This window comes from Balearica regulorum, chromosome 1, assembly GCF_011004875.1.
Source record: "Balearica regulorum gibbericeps isolate bBalReg1 chromosome 1, bBalReg1.pri, whole genome shotgun sequence".
Lineage (NCBI taxonomy): Eukaryota > Metazoa > Chordata > Aves > Gruiformes > Gruidae > Balearica > Balearica regulorum.
This window is the reverse complement of record NC_046184.1, coordinates 7,856,198-7,877,787: the sequence shown is the minus strand read 5'-3', so window position 1 is coordinate 7,877,787 and position 21,590 is coordinate 7,856,198. Positions and strand designations below refer to the sequence as shown.

Genomic DNA, 21,590 nt, shown 5'->3' with positions numbered 1-21,590 from the left:
CTGGAGTTGATTCAAGCCAGTGGCAAAACTCTCATGGATCCTCATGATCCTCTCAAGGATAAAACCTTGAAAGCAGGCAGGACACAGAGTACTGAATTGATTCATGCATATCATGGGCGTTCAACATAATTGCAAATACTTGATATAATCAGTCAATGCAAGAGAGTGGGGTTTTCTGACGCTGAGGGTTTGGGCTGGCCAGCTTTCTACTGAGTTCTGAGAAGTCATCTCAGCTCAAAAAAAAAATAAAAAAATTAGATTATTGGCATTCCCAGTCATCCCCAGCATCACTAGTCAAAATACTGGTAAATTGTGCAACGTCCTTAACTATTGCTGGTTGCTTACTCTGCAACCATAGCTGCTACATGCTAGACCGTAGCTGCTAAAATATGCAAAGAAGCCTTTATAAAATTTGCCTTATGCAGAGCTGAAGTGGACAGGGAAGGAACCCAGAAGTGGATTTCTGTCAGTGAACCTTTTACATGACACAAGTCAACAGCACAGAAATGGGCAGGTTAGGTAAAGGAGTGAAGACGAAATGCCAAAATGTGTTGGAGAATGAAGGGGAGTTTAGAAGTAAACAGAATAAAGGATTATTTGAAGTTTAAAAACAAAACAAAGGATTATTTAGAAAAAAAAAATCATCCACTTGATGATCCAGTTCCTTGGTATGGCTGAGGTGGTGATGACTGATCATGCACAAGCCTCTTTCATCACCACAGTCTGTCATAAGCAAAGAAACATCATTTTTAGCACACTCATCATGACTCCGTTGACCACATTTTCCATGTAATGAGTGCATTTTCATGTTTTGCCCTAGTTTTCCCTCGTGCCTCACCTCTCTTGCATTCCCTTTCAGGTTCTACATTGAAAGCATCTCCTATCTGAAGGACAATGCCACCATTGAGCTGTTTTTCTTGAACGCCAAGTCCTGCATCTACAAGGTAAGGACTCAGGGAGCTCTAGGTGGCACTGGGGTGGACTGAGGCACCTGGGTCTGCATTCCCTTACCCAAAATTTACCTTAGTCACACCCCAACTTCCAAGAAATGACCTCCTCTTCCTCCCACCCTCCCTCTCACCTCTGGCTAACCACCCCGGCACTTGGCAGCAAGCTTCCCTTTCGGAAAGAGGTTCTGAGGTAAAACACCCCTGAAAGTAACTCTTGTGGTTGGCAGAAGACAATCTGCAGCTGCTAAAATTATAAACTGGCTTGTATTTAGAAGGAAATGTCTGGTTTTGTGTTAAAAAAACCCCGCCACTGTTGAGGCCCGCTCTGGGCTGAGAGGGTGTCGTTAGCGGTTCCGGCCCGAAGAGGGCAGCAATGGCCGCGCGGGCTGCGGCGTGGGCGCCATCTTCTGGGCCAGGCGGTGGGGGAGCGGGAGCGAGTTTGTGAGATTGTACGTGTGAGAGAGTGTGCAAGGGAAGTGTGAGAGTGCGTGAGGTTGTGTGTGTGCAAGAGTGGGTAGGCATGGGGGGCTGAGGGTGTGAGGGTCGTGTGAGTGCATGCATGACTGTAACTGTGAGAGTTTGTGCATGTGTGTGTAAAAGTGGCAGGGATGTACATGACTACATGTTTGTGACAGTGTGACTGAGAGTTTGTGGGCCAGGGGAGTGACCATGTGGGTGTATAGCGGGTGGGGAAGGGTGTTTGTGGGTGTGTACTGAAAACCACCTTGTACAGGAACATGCACAGCAAAATGTTTTTTGTACCAGAAGCAGCCCTGCCAGGTAGGCAATTGAAAACACCAGCCTGCTGTCACCAGCACGGTAACTCAGAGCTGCCCAGCGCAAGGCACGCTGTGTGCCAGAGAGAAGGCACAGCCTCCACTCCACCTGCCCACGGCAGAGCTGTGAGGATGATCCCTCCGATGCCCTGAGCCAACCATACAAGTGAAAGGGCAGGGTCCAGAAAATTAAGCAGGCTCAGAAAGCCCTGAGGTGGAGGCTGGCTGCCCTTGGCCTCAGCCAGGTGGGCTGGAAGGCCAGCTTGATGCGTGGGACTGGGAGAGGTTTTTCAGCAGCTGGGATTCCCTGGGAGGATCCCTCCTACCTCCCTCTGTGCTGGCAGGGGCTGTTTCTGGTGACTCACCTCCATCTGCCAGGGAGGAAGTGGTAGGAAAAGACAGCTTTAGTCAGGGAGTGATTGTACTGCCATCCCACAACCCTCAGCAGGTTTGTGACCTGCTAAGCCACCTAGCTTAGACCAAATCTAGAGCCTCGCTTGCTGACATCTGCATGTCCTAAAATGCAGGGACTAACTTTGCACCTCCTACAGAAGTGCAGAGTAGAAGCCAGAAAATGCCTTTTTTCCAGTGCCCAGGAAAGAGGCAGGACTGCTTGAGCTGAGCTGTGCAGAGCTTTGCTCTCTGGCAAGGCTGCAATTAGATGTGCTTAGTCAGCCCTCTCCAGCAACAAGCTCAGTGAGCATCACATTTTGGTTCCTGGGGAAAAGTTCCTTTTTGGAGTATTGCCAGGAAAAGCTTACACTGTTGTTCTTTTTTTGGAGAAAGCTTAATAAGAAGAAGAGGGAAAAAAAAAAAGAAAAAGAGTGCCTACAGATCTAGGTTGATCTATTTTAGTCTGACCTCTCCTGAAACCATTACTTTGCACATTCAAGCTGACTGTCATCTCCATCCAAAAATAGCCCTGCTGGATTCCTGGTCTCCCATGCGGGTCCTTCCCCGTTTGACTTCCAGCCACAGTAAGCCATGCTGTGCTATTACAAAAGGCGCTGAATTTGAAAGTTGGGTGCAAAGCCTCTGCTAAGATGCAGGGCACCCAGCCGGCATGCCTGGAGGATTCCTCTAGGTGTAGAAGGGGGCATTCAGCATCTAAGCACAGCCAGCACTTGTCGTCCCTGCAGCTAGCAGGGGCTGTTGCGTGCTCCCAAACCTTAAAACCTTCCTTGTTGCACACAAAGTTTCCTCATTGCACTTCCCACGGATGGCTTTACCCCAAGCTCCCCTGCAGCCTGGAAAGACTGTACTGTGTGTAAGTGTAGTTCATAACGCTATGCTAGCACCTCAGACCTTGCCTGGTCATTCTCCAGACACACACCCTAAAACGTCCCTGTGCACAGGGCTGCTCAAGTTGGGAAAGAAAACTGTGGCCTGTTTAGTTTGGGGCTGCTGGTCCCCTGGGTTGCAGCTGGCTCTGCATTGGGTTTGGGTGCTGTACTCCTCAGCTCCTCCTTGCCCACCCTGTTGTACAATGAAGCATTCATGGACCCGCACACCCAAACCCTCGCACAGGACCAGCAAGCCGCTGTTGCCCAGAAAGGCCAAGCCATCAAACGAGACGGGGCTTTGCATCAGACGCTGTCCCTCAGTCAGTCAGTTTAATTACTAGCACGTTCTGGCCTGTGCCAACTAGCCCTGTACCAGGCATTGCTTGGGTGCTGCTCAGGGATGAGCACCTGTTCCCAAGAGGCAATACAGCTGAGGGAACCCCATCTGGGACTGGTGGAGGGAGGAAAAGTGTTTAATCATGAGCTATACTGTGCCACATACCCTTAGGGGCAGAGAACGGGCTCTGGCCCACTTTACCTACTAGTGTAGACTTGCCATAACATCAACATGTGGTTGCAGAGGCCGGTTTGTCTGTGTGATGCCTGGTGCTTCAAGATGGGAGGAAGACCAGGCGCTCTGGTTCTGCTCCACGTCGCCCCTTGCTAAGGGATATGCCTGGCTGCCCCAGCCCAGCCCTGCCTGCAGCTGAATTGACGTCTCACACCAGCCGCTTCCCTTGGCACACACACATCATTAGTGCAGGTGCCTGCGTGAATCAGGCAGTTTAGCTGAACGGGGGAAGGTGTGTTCATTGCCCGTAGCAGAGCTGGTCTTCACTCCCCAAGGAGTTGTTATGAAGGAGGTAAAGGAAGTGCTTATTTTAAAAAGCTGGCACTGGTGAAAGCCAAGGACACCTGGATCTTATCCTCTGTTTTGTTCCCTTTGGTTTTGATTTTGCCAGAGACAAGCCAAGGCAGCGACTGTGGCTTGTAAATGAGGTGTGGCCATGACTTGGCTGGAGCATGGATCACAGCAGTGATCTATATTTAGATCCCTTGTTTCTTGCCAGATGAAGTAAAATATTAAAAACAGCAGCTTAAATAAATAAACAGAAAAGCCACCACAGGAGTGAGCTGAAGTGCCCCATTGTATGTGGCCACATACGTCTGAGACAACATAGGAGATCTAGTTGCTGAATTGAGTCCTGAGAGGATCTCATGGGACCAGCAGTGTCCTTCATGGGACCATGGTGTCCAAGCAAAATGCTCACAATTTCACCTGACCCTCCAAGATTGCTTTCATCGGGGGCTGGATCCTATAGGATGGAGCAGTGAAGATCTACCAAAAGAAGTGCTGTCACAGCTCATTCTCAAAGCAACCCCAGCCCCAGTGCTCATGGAGGTAGAGGGACCAAAACCAGAGCTCCCATCCTGTAAGACAGAATATGGCTCTTTTTCCTGTGAGTTTACCCTGGGCAAGTGCCAGAGGAGTTCTGTGGGGGCTTTGACGCAAACTCAGTGAAGACAAATTTTCTCATTTCCTTGCTTCTGTGAGCCAAGGACAAGCCTGTGTTCCCTTGAAGCATGGGTGACATTTGGGAGAGAAACAATTTATTTCCCAGACTACCTTTCACTAAATCACACAAGAAAATAAAAATTACCCTGATCCTCCTTCTTCCACCTGCCTTCTCCTCCTTCCTCCCCAGGAATCCCTTCATGCCACATCCAGTTACGCTTCATTTACCAAGCCATTACGCTGAATATTTGGCTTTCTCCCTCACTTTGGTCTCCAGGAGCACAGGGAATGCTTTGAAGCCCAGCCAGGGGAGAAAACTGGCATGGCATGCTTCACCGTGCAGTAGGCAGGAGGAAGTGCATGTCCTTCTTGCAGGAGCTCAAACTGACTCAAGTCTCTTTTTATTTCTGGTTTTCTTCACCTTTCAAGGAACTTATTGAGGTTGACAGTGAAGTGGTGTTTGAACTGGCTGCATACATCTTGCAGGTAAGCACCTGCCTTCTCTTTGTGTTTCCTCGTGTTGCATTAAGTCTCTTGACTTGCCAAATCCAAAATGGCTGTATTTTCTGCAGGGGTTCCTCCAAATGCAGGAGAAAGATGTCTTTACACAGTTCTCATCATTTGTACCAATGCAAAATAGGTACAGAAGGCTCTTGAATCAGACCTCTCCATGCATGGAGCAGAATCCAATGCCTAATATTTTGCATACATAAATGTATATTATGTTTGCTCCAACACAAATATACAAGACCCTGGGGTATGATGTAAAAACCAGAGAAAATCTAAGTAAGTGATGAATGCAATTTCCTAGGTGAAATCCATGTACAGTGGGTTCTTCTCAAGTGACTTTGTTTGCATGTGTTTTCCCAATGGAGCTTGGCCCTCTGATGATCTCCATAAGCTTCTATTTATGCAACTGTCTGTATTCTCTAAGATGGGCAGAAGGGCTTAAACACTTTCCAAAAAACTTCTCCAGAAAAAAAAAAAATTGTCTTTGAAAGTCCTGGTCTTCAGGAAGAGGGAAGGGGTCAGAGAGCAAATTACCAGCAGCATTTGGTAAATCTCTGGTTCCCAAAGAGGAATCTTTTCAGGGTAGCGGAGGTGTTTTTTTGTGAAAGATCTCTTTTTAGGAGCATGGCTGTGGGAGCAGATCAGAGATAATTGTCAGATGATCCTTGTTCCCCTTTTGTACAGTATAGTTTCAATTTTTTTTCCCCATGAGGAGCCATGTGAGCAGACGAGCCATCTCATCAGATTGCATTAATAAATAACAATGCATTGCACTTCTATAGCACTTTCCATGTTAAAGAAGCAATTAATGCGTAGGGATTTGAATCTTCATTAAAATCATTTTATGTAACAAAAATGGAGCGAGAGAGTCAGGATGGGGGACTCAATTAAAAGCACATTACAGAACTTGCATATTGGTCGTTGGGGGAATACACATCAAACAACAGGCTCATTGTGAGAAGCAGCAGTAGGGTTATGAATCTATTGTCTGCTCATCCTAATGAATAACTTGAGCGTTTAGTAATTGTACAGCCAGATCCTGATCTGCCACTGTAACCCTTGTTGCTGTGATTGTTTCTCATCACAGACAAACACAGGATGTTACATTTATTCCTGTAGTAGTATGATGTGTAACTGAATGCAAACAGTCAAAACAAGCCACACCTCTGCTGTCCTGTAACGAGAAATTACTACAACCCATGTTTGTGACAGGATCCAAGCAAAACAAGAGGGGTCATACTGCATTTTGTTGTACTCACTGCAGCATTTAGGTCAAAGAACTGAAGTATGGAGAATCTACCCTACAAATTTATTTTTTTTAAGTTCAATATGCTCATCCCTGTGCAGGCCAGGCCATATACCTTGGGTTTTGGACTGTGTTGAACTATAATCACGATATGGTTGACGACTCCTTCCTGCTACCAGAGGACAGCTTGTATGCCCTTCAGTTCAATCAGAGGGAAATAGAAAGATAGTAAAGGACTGTCAGAACTCAAGTGATTTAGTCTGTAGCCTTATTTCACATTGTTTTGTTAACAGAACAAATTAAAGTACCACCAAAAGCTCTGAACTTTACCCAGCCTCGGGACTGAAGCACCACTGGACTTGGGCTGACAGGTTTTGCGGGTGGATGGACAGATGTAAAGACAAAAGACCTGAATGCAAAACCCGGTCCTCTTGGCAGTGGAAACTCCCTGACTGCACAAATTACTTTATTGCACTGTGTTTTCTGCGTAGCTGCTGGCAAACGAGGTGCTTTAGCATGCATCATATGAAATGCATATTGCCTATGGAAAATGTAAAATGTGTATTACATCTACTGAGGAGGGGGGTCACCAGATTTTGAGGGTTTGCCAGATGTGCAGTTAGACACAGGTACTAATCTAACTGCTGGAGTGGAACATTACCCAGCCCTTTAACATCAGGCTGTGATGGTAATAAATAGAAATATTTACATGTATATGTAAGGGAGCTAAATGCTCCCCCAAACACCCAGCAAGGAATTAGAGAAACCTATGTCTTGCATCCCCTTGAAAGCTGACAGTGAGCTAGTTTTTGAAAGTCTAGTTACTAGAAAACAATGTGAATACTTGTAAAAAAAGTCAGAGGAGTTGCAGTCTCAGAAGCTGCAAAGTCACTAAGACTTCAGAGATCTTCTAGTAATGTAGCACCCACATAAATTACTTACTAGCATTATTTCCTGCAGCTTCTTCGGTATCCACTAGCAGAATAAGAAATCTTATAACCCTGTATTAGGCAAACCTTTTGTTTGTTAATCTGCCCAGCTCACTGCATGTATCATGGCACTTGACATTAGATACTGGTTCCAAAAAATACATGAGGAATCAATTACAACAGGAAATGGCTGCTAAATGAATTTTGCAAATGGAAAAATCTTGAACAGTCGTTTTAATATTTTTTTTCTATTTCTAATGATATATTTTTAAATTTTCTCCTTCACTTTACAGGAGGCAAAGGGAGATTTTTCAAGGTAGGTGATCTTAAAAGTTTTTGTCATTGTGCGCTTGTGAGAATGAATCTGGTAAAATCACTGTATGAGTGATGCAACTCAGTTGTAGCTGTGTAGCAACAGGAATGCATTGTTAATATAGACATTGTGCTTCCTGAAATCATTTCTTCACAAAACACAGCCTTTGACCAGAGCATGCTTTGCAAACAGCATTGTTTGTGACTTTGTTGTTGACAAATCTCTTTATATGCCCATGAAGTTCAGGAAATAGACTAGTCTTTGGAAGGAAATTACTAAGGAAATGGCTCTACAATCACTGTTATATCACAGATCCAGCCAGAGGCAACATTAAAATTCCATCACTAATTGATATTTCAGCTTGAATTTGGACAGAGTTCTCAAAATCACAAGTTAGATAATTCATTTTGTTGAACTTCCGCTATCCCTTGAGCCAAATCTTCAGACTTGCTCTAAGAAATTCAAAGAGGTGACTGTGCTTGGTGTTTTAGGAAACTGTTAATGAAATGCCCAAGAATTTTCATTTAAGTTGACAGTATCTGTCAGTTACACATTAGTAGCAACCAAAGGTCAGATGGCTGTTTGATGCCTTATGTGAGAAACATTAAAGATCTTCATCTGAAGCTCAGGAGAACTGTCTATGCTAAAAATTTAACATACTTCATATATTACTTTTGCTGACCCGAACATGAGTTCAGCTGGAGGACCATGATATCCACTGAAGTTAGTTTCAGAGAAGAAAACAAGGTGTGAATGGGCAGTGAGGTTGAATTGCCAGATGAGCTTAAAGAGGTGTCTTAATTTTGTCAGTATTGAGATAGACCAAGAGAAGATGGTAATAATACTCTGTGCACACATAGAAGGCTGTGAATAACAGGCAGGTTCTGCCTTCTGGTGGACTGGGACTTCTAGCCAGTTAATATAGAGACAAAACAGTGAAAAGGAACAATGCACTGCAAATATTTCCTGCCCATCATGAAATCTGAGATGACATAAGGTAACCCTTGCTAAAAGGAAGTTTAAGTTCTGCCTTACCATTTCTCAAAACCTTAATCAACTTACAAAATCCTGACATGCATCTGACCACAGAAACACAAGCCCAGTCTTGCTTCATATTTCATTTCTACCCAATTTGGAATAACTCAGCTATCAGCAGTGTTTATTTAGGGGGCACTGGAGTGCATGTGGCTCTTTTTCAGTCTAGTTTTCAATGTAGTGCGAAGTGCCTAGCCCAACAGAGCTGGACCAAGCAGAGTTTTGCCATTCAAACCTGTGATAAACCACATCTTCAACTGGTTTTGCGATGAAGAACAATATTTAATATTTCTCAGAATATCTTGGACATGATGAAAACACACCCAGAAAGTGTACATTCAGACTATGAAACACAGAATAGAAAGGAATCAGATGGCTCGGGGTAATAGGACTGAAAGCATTTTATCTTCAAGTATCTGTTTCCAGATCAGAAGTGGAAACAGCTGGTGGAAAGCATCCATCTGCTGAAAGCTGTTTGATGTCCCCTGTAAAAAGAATGGTTGAGTTTATCACAGTGCATTTCTCTAGGCCACAGAGAAATGAAGAATCTCCTCTGAGAGCACAGAAGATACCTCAGCACATGGTGTTACCCTCTTCCTCCACATCAATGTGGCAGTCATCACCATCCCCATTAAAACAGTTAGCTCTTAGTCCTTTCCACCTGTGGATCACAATGATTTGAAGTGGAAGGGGAAATCATAGAATCATTTTGGTTAGAAAAGACCTTTAAGATTATCAAGTCCAACCGTTAACCTAGCACTGCCAAGCCCAACCACTAAACCACGTCCCTAAGCACCACATCTACACTTCTTTTCAACACCTCCAGGGATGGTGACTCCATCACTTCCCTGGGCAGCCTGTTCCAAAGATTGACAACCCTTTCAGTGAAGAAATTTTTCCTAATATCCAATCTAATCCTAAATCCTTACATCCAAGTCAGACAGAGAAGTGGTGTCATAATAACAACTTGCTGACACTGCCAGGGATCTTAATTTATAAATGGGCTTTGGTGGCAAAGCAATCTGCCATATTAGGGAAGTTTAAAGCCTGTTCTTGGAGGAAGGTAGAAGAATGCTACCCTGACCCTCTATGGTGTAGGAGAAGACTTAGCGTCTTCAGATATGTCTGTCCAGCAGCTCCCCTCTAATGTGCATTCACATGGGTTTCTGTGCTGGGTGAGATCCAGGTGCTACTGAAGTCAACATGAGGTCATTGTGGTCAAGATTTTGCCTGTTGAGATTTGTGGCTATTCGTATCAGCAGTGTAAAATCTGGGAGGCAAATCAAGCCTGGGGCCAGCCAGGGGAACTACAGATGGAGACAAATGTTCTGACTTCTCTAAGGGCTGAAGTAAGCTTCAGTGTTTGAAGTTAGATGATGTTGAAATGCTGTTTAAATAGAAGTGGCTACTCTTTGAAACAGAGAAGCTCTGCAGTTGTGAATGTCTTGCTGCTGAGATTTAAAGATAATATGTTGTGCATGGCAGCATACATTGTGTGAAGGCTGAACTCTTGAACTCCTGCTTTGTTTTTGAAGAAATAATTTAATTCTAAGGGTTGCATGCTTGGAACGCAGACTGATGATTTCCCACACCTGTCCTGTCTAATGCCACCATCAGATTTATAGCCTGTGAGACTACAAGTTTCTCTCTGGCCCTGACCCAGAAAAGTGCATAAACACTGGCTCATTTGTAGCCATGGGAGAATTGCTGTTCCCCATGGGAGCTTTCCTATGAGTCACAGCCGATCCCTCCAGGTGCTGGGATAGCCAATGCCAAATTGTCACAATTTCAGCTGTGGGTTGGCACTTGTCCATGGTGGCCAGACCCCACTGCACCCAGGTGGTGGATCACAAGGAGCTGGCTCAGGACTCCTTGAGGCAGTTGCAAGTCTGCTTTTTGGGCCTCATGGGAGCTCAAAAAACAGAACTGATCTTACAAACTCTAGCAGTCAGTTTTCTACCTCTGGGAATTTTCTACCTCTGTGAACTGCTGCATCTACAATGACAGCAGCTCCCACTGCTGCTTATGATGAAATCATTCCATGCCTCAGAATAATGACTGTGCTCATAGTACTCCTCTTTCCTTTCCCCAAAAGGGACTTATGTGCCATTTCAAACATGTTCTACATCCTCTGGTAGGGCATCATCATGCCTGAGTCTCTTATCACCGATTCTTGCCACCTTGGAGTACCACCTAACTCAGGCATCGCAATGACTGCCCAGCGTTTGGTAAGCTGGGAGAGCACATAGTCTGAGTTGCCCTTATCTGTCTTGAACTAAGATACCACAATAGCCCTGACAGATCAGTTTGGCACCCATAGCGAGCAATTTGACTAAGCCCTTTTCCCTTTCTAATGTGTGTTGCATTTCAAAAACAAGCCTATTAGAAAACCTGAGCTCCTGAACCTGTTTAGATCAGCTAAGAAAAATAATTCTCAGTGTTTGTTGTAAGTGGCCTGGTCCAATTCAGTGTTTTGCAACGGAGTTGTACAAAGGGCATATCTATTACTTGATACACATTTAGGCAGAGCAAGGTTTAAAATAAAAAAGTTATTCTCCTTAAGAAGTTCCTAGTCCTCTGCATTAAAGGAGAGTGGTTTTCATGTTATTTAAGAGAATCCCCAAATACTTCAGCTGACAAGACAAAAGAAGGTTTACATTTAGGCTGGGACGTACCACTGAATTTAGGACAATTGAGTTATCCCTGTTCGCCTGATTGTCAGGTTGAATAGGATACTTAAGATTTGATCTATGTTTTTTTCATATTATTTACAAAAATTATGACTTCAAAGGCACAAAATCACATGTATAAAGGTCCTAAACTAGTATCCTGCAGACAGATGTAAAGGTTATTAACTCAAGCTATAATCTTGTTTCTAGTAGAGAGTTCGGTCACACTTGGTTGGCAGAGTGTGGGCAGGACAAATTTCAATTCCTGAGATGAACACAAGTCCTACAGGTGTGACCCTTTTTAGGCCTACATAGAGGAAGGAACCAGGGTGCCATTGCTAATTTTGGGGACAGCATGACATACTGTTAAAATAGTTGAGGTTTTCCTTCTGAATTAATCCTACTGGATTTAGAGTCCAGTCTAACATTGACCAAAATCTTTGGGAAACTCACACTGACTTCGGTTTTAAATGTTCAGAATCCAGCTCTTCAACCTTAAACAACATTTATATCCAAGCAGCTGGAAATAACATATACTGATCATGTGTCCCCCAGTTTGGGGAAGGGCAAGAAAAAACCCTAAGTAAAACAAAATCCTGAACTGTTGCAGCTAGTTCCTCAGACAAGCCTCTCATTGCTAGATTTCTTCCAGTCAAGCAATATGAGACATTTCGAGTGAACTCCAAGTATCTCCCAGCAAAATATGAAAGAATAACAAGGGAAGAAAGCTAACGGCCAGTTTCCTGTTAAGCACAATTTCACAATAATTTCGACATTTGGGCAGATGGTAATCTAACATAGTTTCAGGCTTACTTTTCTTTCTGTGTAACCAAGTGACATTTAACCAATTTGAATTTATTAAAGGGTTACAAATCCCAGGCTGCATTCTTGCAACCTTATGGAGAAGATCCTAAACATTGTATTTCAAATGGTACTGTTTAATCCGAGAATCTCAGACTCTGCATTTTCTCTTGCATTCAACAGAATTAATTACCATGCTGAGAAAAGATGATAACTTTAACCTGCAGTTTCGTTTTGTTACTGATCATTGTTATTATGCATGCTGGAAAATTCATGGATTTCCTGAGACATAACTGCATATGTAATCTTGCTCAAAATTATTGCAGCCAGTTTGCAAAAAATTGTTTTTCACAAAATGCTTATGAAGTGGCTAGGTAGGCCTTTCACCCCCATGTGTAGACAGAAATACTGAGATGTGGTGACTAATTTATTTGGCCAAGACTCATTAAACAGGCAGTACCAGAACTAAGACCAGAACTCAGTTCCTGTCTTTTAAGTCCATTCTCCCGTCAGTCGACCTTATTTCTGGATATCTAACCAACTTTCAGGAACCCATGCAGATGGCTTTTCCAGTTCAGTTTTCATATTGTTATTCAGTCTTTTAAATATTATAATTTCCACCTCAGTGCAGATATTAGGTGGTCTGGAGGACATAGAGAAAATGTATTTGGAGCCTTTCTCCTGTATATTAATAAATCTGTTTCAAAAGCATCCTTCCATATATAACAACCTGGGAAGTTGGACACTTTCAAATATAAAATAAATGCAGCACAAGTGACCGGATTAAACAAACACTTTCTAAATACAGTAATAAAATAAACACAACTGAGATATTTCACTAGAAAGAGTGGGAAAAGCAGTAAGTACAAAACCACTTGTGATCCTGCTGGAAACATTTTAAAAATTAAGGGGTTTGGTGTTTTAAAAGGAGCCAAGAGGAAAGTGACCTCATGGCTACCAGTTCAAATGAAACCTGAGTCATTATTTTTTTTTCCTTTTTCTTGATTTGACATCCTTTTGGGAGTCTAAATTCATTTGTCTTGAGAAAAGTCTTGCCAGAAGACTTAGTGAATATATGGACCACAGAATGAAATACCTTTTTTGTTCCTGGAAGTGATTACCTGCAATACATTCGGCACTTGTGAGGCACTACCTTTACAGTATTTTCTGGGTACTGAGCAGAAATACTAATCTCATCCAACAACATCACTAAGAATGTCTTTTTCTCTGATTATTAAAAGACTTTTTATCACAGTACAAGCAAGCTTTACTCCTTACTGACAGAAAACACAGAGCTGAGTAGTGTTAGCCCTTTCTTTTACAGGAGCCATTATTGATTCAGTTTTTTTCCCAGACTCTCAAAGATAGTTAGTCACCACTAATCTTGCCCTATTTGTCAGTCTTCTGGGCTCAGAAAGTCCCTGTTTGTAAATTACTCTGTGTTTTCCCAGAAAAGTTTTGGAAATTTCTCAACTTCCTTCTACGAGCAGCCAGCCTCAAAAAATCTTCACTTGAGGGCAGTGACTGCTGCTTGTGCTCCAATTGTGCTGGCTTCTATGAGTTTTTTCCAAGTTTCTTTCAAAATGTCAAAAAACTCAGAAAGAGCTGAGTATGCACATGCTGTGGGGAAGATGTCTTTGGGCAGACCCAGTAAACTCCGTAAACAGCAACAGCTTGTTTTCTAAGCTGTCAGTCACAGAGCAGAGTGGCCAGATCAGCAGATAACATGGAACAGAACAGCTTCTTGTTCAGACTTGTGCAGATATTTACCTGCCATGGAAGAAAAAACCTGAATAGTTTTGGAGCATTTGTACTTACAAAGGAGGATCTCTCTGATGGTGAAATGACCATGAGATTTAGGCAGGAGTGGGTGTTCAAACACTGTTTGTCAAGAGTCATTTGACTTGGTACATGAGGTGCTACTGAGTGGTTTTCTGTGTGCTTAGCATGGAAGTAGTTGCCTTAGTCGTTTCTTGTAAGTGCTGTTCTACACATCTTCACTCTGCAAAATTGGAACCTACTTGAGACTTGGGCATCTCTGTCCCAGATTTGTCTTGACTAGAAGTTGTGGTCCTGTTTTAAAACTATTTAATTGTCAGGGAACTACCATGACCATAAATGCCTGTAGACATACCCAAAATGCCTGCTCCAGGATTTATGTTAGTGGTTTACCCTATGGCTCAACCTAGCAATTAACCTGCAAACTCCAATTAAGACAAACCCACCAAGGTCTCAGGCAGAGCCTGCTGCTGGTAAGTGCAAATGGAGAAATGCTGTGGGAAGATTTTTACAACAACTGAAGCAGTATCATGTCTCTACAAGCCACCATACAGACTGTCCCAGAGACAAGAACAAAATTCAGGGTGACCTGGCACATCCAAGGGTTCCTTGGGCCTTTAGTAGACGTTAGGATGGCTGGAGATGCCAAGACTACCTGTCTGCCCAGTTAATGGCCTTGCTGCCCTTCAAGAGAAGCCAGCGGGCTGGGAAATCCAGAGCTCTGGAATACGTATCTCTCTCCACAGCTCCAGGACAGCCACACTTTTTGGCAGGATAAAGGGCAGGGTACAAGAAGGCAGAAAAAACCTGCTATTACAAAGAAAGCCAATAAACATTAATTCTTTGGCACTCCTCAGTGTCCTGTCTGGCCCTCTTGGCTGTGTATTTCTAGGATTTTAAAAGTAATAGCAACCCTGCCTTCCTTCCCAAGCCTTTGAGGGATTTTTTTACATGTGCACACAATTCCTTGTGTGTTTAAAAGTGGAAAGGGAGGCATTTGGGGTTTGTAGGAGAAAATCCCATGGTTTCATTTCATCTGTGAGAATCTGCCTCCCGTTTCATGAGCTCTCCCTGCTCACTCGTGTGCAGTGATGCTGCTGCAGCTGGCCATTGTAGCCACTAGAGGCTGGAAGGAGGAGAACATTAGCCAAGTGGTTGGGCCTGGTCCCACAGAGAGTTTTGTGTAGCAGGACACAAATTCAAGCTGGAGTTTTATCAGTGAAGATGTTGTGCAAAGGCCAGGCCACTGGGGCAAGAGGCTCAGAGCAACCTGTGATGCTAAGAAAGCAAATCATTAGGCTTTGCAGCAGGTTGTGAGGTATCAAATAAAGGTGCTTTATTGCAGCTGAAAGCATCACTTTCTCAGTATGAACATGTCCATGGGACCCTCCCCAATGAAATGTGACATGGTGGCTTTTGTGTTCAGTCATTGGTAGGAAGTGCTTCAACATAACCATCTGGGAGAACTTCTCTCCAATTTTGATAATGGAGGGAAAAGTTAACTGAGCTGCCATAAAACAAATAAAGAGAGAAGAAAAAGGAAACCCCCATGCTTTTTGTTAAGGAGGAACAGATGTAGAGCTGTAGCAGCCTGCCAGCTAGGTCAGGTCATATCAAATATTGTGGTTGTTTTCTTGTAGCCTGATCCTCCTTTTGAACTCTCTTTCAGCAATGAAGTTGTAAGGAATGAATTAAAGAAGCTGCCAGCCCTTCCAACACCAGCGCTGAAGGAGCATCCTTCCCTCGCTTACTGGTAACGTATCATTCTGTTGAGCAGCTTTGCAGTGTCTTAGGCAGGACCTGGCTCTGGCAATAAGTGATCTGAGAGTGGAACTGGGATGCAGGGACTCCTGTCTTCCAGCTCGGGGTCTGTCACTGACTCATTGCATGATTCAACACAAGTAGAGCTACCACCATGGGCCTCAGTTTCCCTGTCTGCAGAATGGCTGCAGTAATACCTGGCCAGCAAATTCACTGTACATATGCAAGTGTCCTGATGAAATCAAGAGGCCTAATGTGCCATTTCCTTTTCCCAGCACTTTGCATTTGTGCAAAGTTTTCCCAGTTTGAAATGTCAACGTTTTACACTGCTCTGTATTATTTTTGAGTGACAGAGCTTCATCTTGCAAGTTGTCTCTGTATGGCAAACTGAGCTAAAAGAGATGTATTTCTCCTTTTGTATGAACTAGGTGACGTTTGGAGGTGGAGCTCTATCTTTATTGCACTGAAAATTAAATCCAGGGCAGAAGCAGAGTCACAATTAAATTTTGTATGCCCCACACATAGATTCTTTGTGCCACCCTGCCTATCCCTTTTATCTGTGCAAATAGGAAAGAATTTGGGGAAAGACTGGTCATTAATGGGGAGAGGCTTTCACTTGATTATCTGTTTGTTCCTCTTTCATGTTTGTGTTTAAAGCATCAGGCTGTAAGCCTGGGGGTGGCAGTGAACTTCTTTATCTGCTACTCTTTTAATTTCAGCATCTTGGTAATCTGAGGATGGCACGGGGAAACCAATCAGTTTGTAGTTTATTATCTCAATTCTTCCCTTTGCCAGGAAGGCCATCCACTTTTCCTAGCATGACTACAATACCAGAATTAGTTGTACCTAGTGTCAAGCTGTAGGCAAGCTAGTCTGTGAGATCTCCTAATCACTTTCTGAGCACATCAGGAGAGACTCAGAATGCCAAGCTGAGGTTAGGAACACGTACACAAAAGCTGTGGGTCATCACAGTCTCCTGGTGTTTCTGTCTAAAAATCAAACCAAATGTTTGTGAAAATTTGATAAATGTAGACTGCCATTTCACTGGAAGCAGAATGGTCTCCCTGCTCAGAGCACCACCTTCCTTTTTGCACAAATTAATCCACATTAAAAAAAAGTGCATTTCCAGCCAGATCAGCGACCTGGTGTGACTGACAAACTTGTAGCTCAAACTTGAAGTCACCACCAGAGGAGTGGTGGGAACAAGTAGCCATGGACAGGGAAGGCAAATCTGACCCTTGAGCAGCAACATGGACTGAGGTCTTTAATTCAAGTGCCCACATAGCCTTTGCTTCAGTGGCCTGTGATGGTATCCATACACAGGAAAGCAGTGACAACCCAGGCTGCCTGTCAGGCCCCGTCTGCCCATCAGAATCTGTCTGCCCCCACTGCTGGCAAGTGTTAGTCAGCATGCCTATGTTAAGGACTTCTGCTGGGAAATCACAATGAAGTCTGGGACTGTCTCTGTCCATAAGACACTCTCATAGAATCATAGAATCGTTTAGATTGGAGAAGACGTTTACGATCATCAATTCCAACCATTAACCTAGCACTGCCAAGTCCACCACTAAACCATGTCCCTAAGCACCACATCTACGGGTCTTTTAAATACCTCCAGGAATGGTGACTCAACCACTTCCCTGGGCAGCCTGTTCCAGTGATTGACAACCCTTTCGGTGAAGAAATTTTTCCTGATATCCAATCTAAACCTCCCCTTGTGCAACTTGAGACCATTTCCTCTTGCCCTTTTGCTTGTTATTTGGGAGAAGAGACCAACACCCACCTGGCTACAACCTCCTTTCAGGTAGTTGTAGAGAGCAATAAGATCCCCCCTCAGCCTCCTTTTCTCCAGGCTAAACAACCCCAGTTCCCTCAGCCGCTCCTCACAAGACTTGTGGTCTCAACCCTTCACCAGCTTCATTGCCCTTCTTTGGACACGCTCCAGCACCTCAGTGTAGTGAGGGGCCCAAAACTGAACACAGCACTCGAGGTGCAGCCTCACCAGTGCCAAGCAGAGAAGGACGATCACCTTCCTAGTCCTGCTGGCCACACTATTTGTGATACAAGCCAGGATGCTGTTGGCCTTCTTGGCCACCTGGGCACACTGCTGGCTCATATTCAGCTGGTGGTCGACCAACACCCCCAGATCCTTTTTTGCCGGGCAAGTTTCCAGCAACCAGTAGCGTTGCATGGGGTTGTTGTAACCCAAGTGCAGGACCAGCACTGAGCCTTGCTGAACCTCATACAGTTGGCCTTGGCCCATCGATCCAGAGTGTCCAGATCCCTCTGTAGACCCTTCTTACCCTCAAGCAGATCAACACTTCCGTACAACTTGATGATATCTGCAAACTTACTGGAGGTGCACTTGATCCCTTTGCCCAGATCATTGACAAAGATATTAAAGAGAACTGGCCCCAGTGCAGAGCTCTGGGGAACACCACTTGTGACCGGCTGCCAACTGGATGTAACTCCATCCGCCACAACTCTTTGGGCCTGGCCATCCAGCCAGGTTTTTACCCAGCAAAGAATATGCCCGTCCAAGCCGTGAGCAGCTAGTTTCACTAGAATGCTATGAGAAATGGTGTCAAAGGCTTTACTAACGTCCAGGTAGACAACATCCACAGCCTTCCCCTCATCCACTAAGGGTCATGTTGTCATAGAAGGAGATCAGGTTAGTCAAGGAGGACCTATCTTTCATAAACCCATGCTGACTGGGCCTGATCACCTGGTTGTCCTATACGTGCTGCATGATGGCACTCAAGACGATATCCTCTCCTTGGGTTCGGGCTATGTTCAGTCACCTGAAGCAAAAAGAGCCATGTAAAAACCGCATGCTCATAATGCAAGTATTTACAGTTATACACAAGGTACAGCACTTCTTGCAGCTGTACATAAATTTGTGGGAGTTCTCATGTGACTGGTTGTTTCCAGCTGGTTGTTTCCAGCTGGTTGTTTCCAATCAGGTAATAAAACAAGTGGCTACAGTCCTGTGACTCCCTTGTGATTTCACTTCAGTAACCAGGTCTCAGAGACCTCATATATATCAGCAGTTCATTATTTTTTAATGGTGGTTTTTTCATAAACACCCTCTGAAACACTGAGTGCTCTCAAGAAGAGGCTGCTAGTCATTCAGATTAAAAGCCTCTGAAGTACAGATCAAACTTCAATGATCTAAGAGGGCAGATTTTTAAAACTGTTTTCTGACACTTCTGCATCTCATGCAGATTACTTATAGGATACATATTCATCCTGTTCTTTTCTGTGTGCAGTGAGTTTTATGCTGCAGTTCTTCAGCATTAGCAGTAACAAGTCAATTTCCAGCTCTGAAAAGAAACATTTAAAACATTTAAAACATGAGGGGTAGGATGCTAATTGCTCTAGTTAGTTTAAAACAAACAAAAGAACCCTGTGCTACATTTGTATAGGCTGAAATGGACTAAGAGGTGATAAAATAGATAATCAAGTAAATACCAATACTTTCAGCAAGATACTATGATAGATCTGGGTGAAATAATACAACATTTCCATCACGCACCATGAAAAAGCCTCACCTGTTGCTCCTGTCAAATGTAGTAAGACCAGTGGGATGACTCCTGGCTTCTTAGATGTAGTGACAGCTGAATCAGCATAGTTTGGTGCCTCTGGCTCCACCTTCATGGAGTCTCCTGGTTACATACCCTTGCTGTAGGCCTTTCCCCTCCCTGTAACCTCTTCCCGGAGGTTTGTAGACATCACAACAAAGATGAAGGTTGTAGTTTTTATATCATCAAGCTCTCTACAGATTAAGAAGAATCAGTTGCACATCTTGTTCTCAAGCATCTCTTAGCATCACTTATTACTGGTGAAGCAAGGAATTTATTGGGGTTTTGTGTTTTTTTTTTTTCTTTTAAATGAAAGCTGAGCTTCTGGTCCTCCCATACAGTCCAGGAACTGGGGCCCTGAGTTTTGATTTCTCTTGCCCATGCATGGAAACAACTGACAGTATTTATTATTTTAGACATAAAACTAATCACAGTGAGACAGGAGAGAACCTGCATTAGTTCACAGCACTCCTTTCTAGCCATTGCCATTGCATTTTATCTCAATTCAGATCCTCCCTAGCAAGCCAGCCCAGTACTAGTTTGCCAGTAAGAATGCAAGGAGGAGATGAAACTGCACAAAAATGGGTGCCAGAATGGGATTTTCAATAGACTAGGGGGAAGATAGACTTCTCCCAGGTTCCAACAGACTTTGAATGCAAGCTTGTTATTAGCAACCTAAAGTATTAGCATTGCCAGAAAATTCTCCTCTGAAAATATCATCTGAAAATTACTAGTTTCTCTAATACAACATGGACCTAAGGCTCTGATCCTGCTCTTGGTCCCTTTGGCCCAAGAGATGCTCTGCTGGCTTCAGTGGGACAGCATAGGACTGCAAATAAAGATGTTAGTAAGTTTGAGAATATACACAAAATGGACAAAGGTTAGAAACAGAACAACAGTAAGGTGCAGCAATGAGTGGATGACTATTTAAAACAGCTCAGTGTGCTGGGAAGACAGGGGGAAAACAATTACCTTTGAAAATCTGGATCTGATGATAAGAAACTCTGGCCCTGCATTCATTTGCAAGTTGTCTGTCGTCCAGTTCTGTAAGCTGCTGGGACAGGAGGGATTCTTGGTAGTTCTAAAGATCTTTATCAGAGTTGTCTGCTGCAGGACATCATCCATGTCCTAATTTTTGCAGCTTTGGGGGGAATGTTTTATGAGCTGGCAAACAGACGGTAGTGCTTCAGCAGCCTCCGTGTCTCCACATTAGTTAGGCATCCTCTGTCAGCCCTGCATTATGAATGAGTTTCTGTGTCACTGCCAGAGCAGGGGGAGAGGAGATGTCAGCTGGTGGTCCAGGCAGTGTCCCAGCACTCTCCCAGCTGTCAATAGCAGCATGGCAGCCGCTCAGAGATGAACAGCTGAAATGATAGGAGAGAACATTATAAGCTCTGCTAATGCTCCTTCTGACCCGTGAATGATTTTTCTTGTTTTCCCTGGCACATGCTGGGCTTATTCCTCTGTCCCGGAGCTGGAGGCAGAAAGTGACCTCTGTGCTGGATGATCCTCCTTGCACAGGGAATGAAAAGGAAGTTCAAAAAACTGTTAGATGAGCAACTGTCATGCAGCTGGGGTGGGATTCATCTGATCATGAACATTTCTTCAGTGTAGACCTCTCCATATGAGCTAGGTGCCCTTCAGCTCCCTTTGCTGTCAGGATGAATTGTGCTTTGGAGTATCTGTTGCTTTCCTCAAAGTGTAAGTAGCTCAGTGTTGTAGAAAGGTGAAAGGCAGCAAATCCCACTATTAAATATTCATGTCACGATTGATAATTCAGGCTTTTTTTTTTTTTTTTGTCCAAAAGTAGAAACAAGGATGATACTTGTCTGGCACTTGACATATGTAGACCTCGAAACATTATACAATGGAAAATAAGATTAGTATCCTAACAAGGCAATGGAGGTATAAAGAGCCTGGACTATCGCACATTTTTTAGTATGGGTTGAGAACATAACTGTATTCATCCCACTGTTCAGGAAGGCTCCCTGACATCTGATTTGTCCTTTTGAAGGAAATGGGCCATCGATTGGCTTCCCTACCCAAGGGGTATGGTCTGGGAACATATCCATTATTTTATAATAATCATTTGTAAGAAAGCAGAGTGCATCCGGAATCACATTAGGTAATCATCCTGTAGGTACATCTATCCTCTCCTTGAATGGCATCAACATGAAAGCTTGATCTGTACAATAAATGGCACAGAGTGGAAACCAAAGCTAAGAGCATTTTCCACTGGAGAAACTCCATTGTTTTTGGAGAACTCACTCCTGGTTTGTTCCTGTTTGAGACAGAGAGGAATTGCATCCACATGTAATTGTGGTTTTAAGAGGTAATTTCAAAGGGCTGTAAACACTCTCTGTCTATCTTTTTTATTAAGAATGATGTTTTTTGGAGATCTTCCAGTACTGAACACTCATGTAATTCAGTTAGTGCTCCAA

The 21,590-nt window shown here is 43.8% G+C and overlaps 1 protein-coding gene across 10 annotated transcripts in view; it reads left to right on the top strand.

The window, feature by feature from the left end:
• The window catches only part of FRMD4A (FERM domain containing 4A), a 383,039-nt gene that overhangs the window by 299,130 nt on the left and 62,319 nt on the right, over window positions 1–21,590 (top strand). For all 10 annotated transcript variants that reach the window (XR_012837828.1, XM_075767470.1, XM_075767639.1 and 7 more), the window contains exons 5-8: window positions 860–944; window positions 4,955–5,011; window positions 7,504–7,526; window positions 15,477–15,560. Coding sequence is in view for 9 of the 10 variants with exons in the window: in XM_075767470.1 (XP_075623585.1) it covers window positions 860–944; window positions 4,955–5,011; window positions 7,504–7,526; window positions 15,477–15,560 (249 nt within the window). In the remaining variant the exon portion in view is untranslated. The remainder of the gene's footprint in view (window positions 1–859; window positions 945–4,954; window positions 5,012–7,503; window positions 7,527–15,476; window positions 15,561–21,590) is intronic.